The sequence below is a fragment of the Triplophysa rosa genome, unplaced genomic scaffold, assembly GCF_024868665.1.
Source record: "Triplophysa rosa unplaced genomic scaffold, Trosa_1v2 scaffold143_ERROPOS1151363, whole genome shotgun sequence".
NCBI classification, from domain to species: Eukaryota; Metazoa; Chordata; class Actinopteri; order Cypriniformes; family Nemacheilidae; genus Triplophysa; species Triplophysa rosa.
This window is the reverse complement of record NW_026634145.1, coordinates 113837-117394: the sequence shown is the minus strand read 5'-3', so window position 1 is coordinate 117394 and position 3558 is coordinate 113837. Positions and strand designations below refer to the sequence as shown.

At 37.9% G+C, this 3558-nt stretch overlaps 1 protein-coding gene across 1 annotated transcript; it reads left to right on the top strand.

Annotated features, from left to right (window-relative positions):
• Nucleotides 1-67: 67 nt before the first annotated feature.
• On the top strand, nucleotides 68-1610 carry LOC130549620 (aerolysin-like protein). The gene is made up of 2 exons (XM_057326882.1): nucleotides 68-208; nucleotides 352-1610. The coding sequence occupies exon 2, from the start codon at nucleotides 369-371 to the stop codon at nucleotides 1308-1310; it is 942 nt and encodes a 313-aa protein (XP_057182865.1). The 5' UTR covers nucleotides 68-208; nucleotides 352-368; the 3' UTR covers nucleotides 1311-1610.
• The last annotated feature ends 1948 nt before the right edge of the window (nucleotides 1611-3558 follow it).

Sequence of the window (3558 nt, the reverse complement as noted above, 5' to 3'; positions counted from 1 at the left end):
TGAGTGAAAGTTTAAACAACTTCCCTTTCCTCCTTTGTAAGAAAAACTAACCTGATTGATTCCAAGCAAACAGGTTTTCTGATTGACACTAAATTGTGTGTAATGTTGCTCAGCGTGAAGATGAAGTCCAGCCTCATGAGCTCTGTATATAAACAGCTGTCAGCTTCAACACAAACCACCAGATGAGCAGCACACTACAGTCTTTCATGTGAGTGCACTCAATAGCTAACCAAGAGCTTCTACTTTTTATTTACGTATTTATTTTTTCTCTTAAAATACATTTTGCTTTTTGTTTCTTTGAATGCTTTGTCAATTCTGATGTTCATGTCAATTTTGTGTTGCAATTTTCAGATTAAATACCTTAGAAAATGGCAACAACTTTGCACCTAATCGGTGGCAATGAAGGTCAGGAGTTTTCCTTCACTGGTGAGAACAATGGTTCCAGTTTACAGAGGATGTGGGTTTGGGTGGGAGGATCAGAGGTGAAGGCGGTCCGGGCCTGGCTTACAGACGGAAGAGAAGAAACTTTTGGAAAACCTGAAGGATCATATCAAGAGTTTGTGTTTCAGCCCGGCGAGCTCATCACCTCGATGTCACTGTGGGGAAACGGATATGGGACGCGTTTCGGAGCCATCAAATTCAACACCAACCATTCCAGAAGTTTCTTTGTGAAAATGACGAGGTGGCGTTTGCAAACAGAATGGACCATCGACGTCGGCTCTGGATTGTGTCTGGGCATCGTGGGAAGATGCGGCGAAGACATCGACTGCATGGGATTTTTATTTCTCAATAAAGTTGAGTCAGTAATTCTCACTAATCTCAGCTATCCAACTCTTGACCTGGTCAAACCAAACGTCGCACTAGAAGTGATCCAATCGAGCACTTACAAGAACGAAACCTCCGTCAGTCAAGAGCAAACCATTGAAAGCTCAAAAAAAATAACCCAATCCTCCTCATGGTCTACAAAAGAAAGCATCACAAGCACATTCTCCATGGAGGTGAAGGCTGGGATTCCAGATATCGTAGACGTTTCCACAGGATTCAGTCTTGAGATTGGGACAGAAAACACTTACAGTAAAGAATACACGGATGAAAGAACGGAAACACAAACGTTTAAGATCGATGTTCCAGCGAGGAAGAAGGTGGATGTTCACATCACGATTGGCAGATGTAGTTTTGATCTCCCGTACAGCGGCACAGTGATGGTCATGTGTGAGAACGGTTCAGTGTTCACATATCAAACCAAAGGCAAATACAAAGGTGTCAGTTACACCAAAATAAGAGTTGACACCAAAGAACACAACCTTTAATATCAAGACATAAATTGATTTCTACATTTACTTGAACGTTTCTTAGTTGTTGGAGGCTGTTTGATTTGTTTCTGTTTTGATTTTGTTCAAGTTTAAATGTTAAAGGCAGCAGTATGTTAACTTCAATAATAAATCACCTGTATAACCACAAGAAATGCCTTTAGGTCGGTGATTGACCTCATTATGCATTAAGTTCAATGATATTTCACTTCACTGTAAATGTGTTGTGCGGTGAGAAAACATTCAGTGTTGTCAAGAGAATGTTTCAGTTCCCAACAAAAATAAACTGTTTTAACATCAGTTGTTTTAGTTTCATTTCTTTTGTGTTTTACTACCGTCATACAGAGACACAACTGGATTCTGAGCACTAAAACTAAAACAATAAACTGAACAACCAGAATAAACATTTTTACATCAAAATAAAGAGCTGGAATATATGGCAAACACATAGAAGTTTCATTACTTCAAGCTTGTGTCAATTTGCCAAAAAGATGAGAAAAATGAACTGACAAAAAATGTTTTTTAATTTATTTTAAGAATTGAACTGTTTTACAGTTTTTCTCGATTGCTAACACACAATTCATGAAACAACTCACCATTTTCTGACAACCATAAACACATTCTCAGAACAATACACCAACTTGTACAAACCCCACACACAAACAGCCTCAGTTTGCAAAGGTTTAACCATGTTCCCATTCAGAAAACACAAACACACAATATAATGAACTGAAGTGTCAAGTTGTAAACTCAAATAGCACACATTTGTCCACCAGTAAACATTCAGGGGCAAAACTGATGACACACCAACCAGAATCTCAGGATAATATCAATAGGAGCACAGGTAATTGTGCATCCTAGAATCATCTACTGGGCTTTATACTACTTACTGTCAACATACAGTATAATTACAGTACACACTTTATTTGAGAGACATTTCTCTATTCTGTATCCAGTAAACTGTAGCACGTGTACACCCTCAAATTTGTGATTATCAAGTTTACAAATGTGCATTTGTAGCCTTTTTTACCTGTTCCGTATTTTTGCAGAAAATAGTACACTTTTACGAAATTGGGCCAAAGGTGCAGAGGATGCCATATTTTGTACATCGCCTCCTATTGACAAATCGCCTCACTGTTTTGTTTCCTTTATCTTCTCTGTAAGTCGCTTTGGATAAAAGCATCTGCTAAATGCCTGAATGTAAATGTTATTTGTGCAGATGTGTACTGAATTGTGTTGCATGACCAGTTTATATTGTTCTTTGGTTTTTCAACTTCTCTTGTCTTGTAAGATCATCTTCATACTTTACAGTAGTGTAATGTTTTATTTTTTATTTTTTCCTAAAGCTCATTCTTGTACTTTGCTCTATGTGCACTCTTTTATGTTGTATATACTAATAAACACTAAACTGTCAGATTATTCTTGAATCCCACTAAGAGTTTTAGTAACAGTGTTTTGAATTGATCTCACCAGTGTGTAAGACTGTGTTCAGTGTGGGTGATTTTGAGGGCTTGTAAGTCATGTCTGCAGGAAATGTTTGTTTTTTCAGCAAGTTTGAATGGTTTTGAGAAGAGAGCTTCATTTTGACCTGACAATAGGATGTTTGGAGAATTGGGTGAGATGTTATGGATTTGTGTTTACTGTTTTGAGAATACGAGGCATAATTTCAAGAAATGTGTTTAAGCAATCGAGAAAAACTGTAACAGGAAACACAATTGTATGTGTCAGTTTCAGTAGATAGATGTCAGTGTAGAGCGTGGCATTATTGAATAGATTAACAACTGCTACTAACAGATCAAGTGTTTTTATGATCATGACATTCAAACCCAATCCACACCGCTGAATGATGGAGGAATAAATGAAGGTTTCACTGTAATCTCAAGCAGCTCTATTATTCTGGGATGTTGATATCATGAGGAAATGAAGAGTTTATCCAAAGAAACAATGCATGGACTTCTATCAGGTCCAGTCCTGTAGTGCTTATAAAAGTGTTATTATCTTTAGACGCGTAAACACAGAAACAAAGACCTGAACCGATTCATGACTCATTCATTATTTCACCTGTTTCCATACACTGAACTTTAGATTCTTCGTTTTTGGAACCGAAAGTTGAGGTTATCAGCTAACTAACCCTTAAACTTACCCGGGTATGTCACGTAACCAGTTTTCTGGAATACACCCCAGGAAATGCTGACATTGTCATTACGTCCCTTCCATCTCCCTCGAGAGTTTCCAGCGCTTGTGGTCT

Coding starts and splice junctions, on each gene's coding strand:
- LOC130549620 (XM_057326882.1), top strand. CDS start 369: ATGGCAACAACTTTGCACCTAATCGGTGGCAATGAAGGTCAGGAGTTT.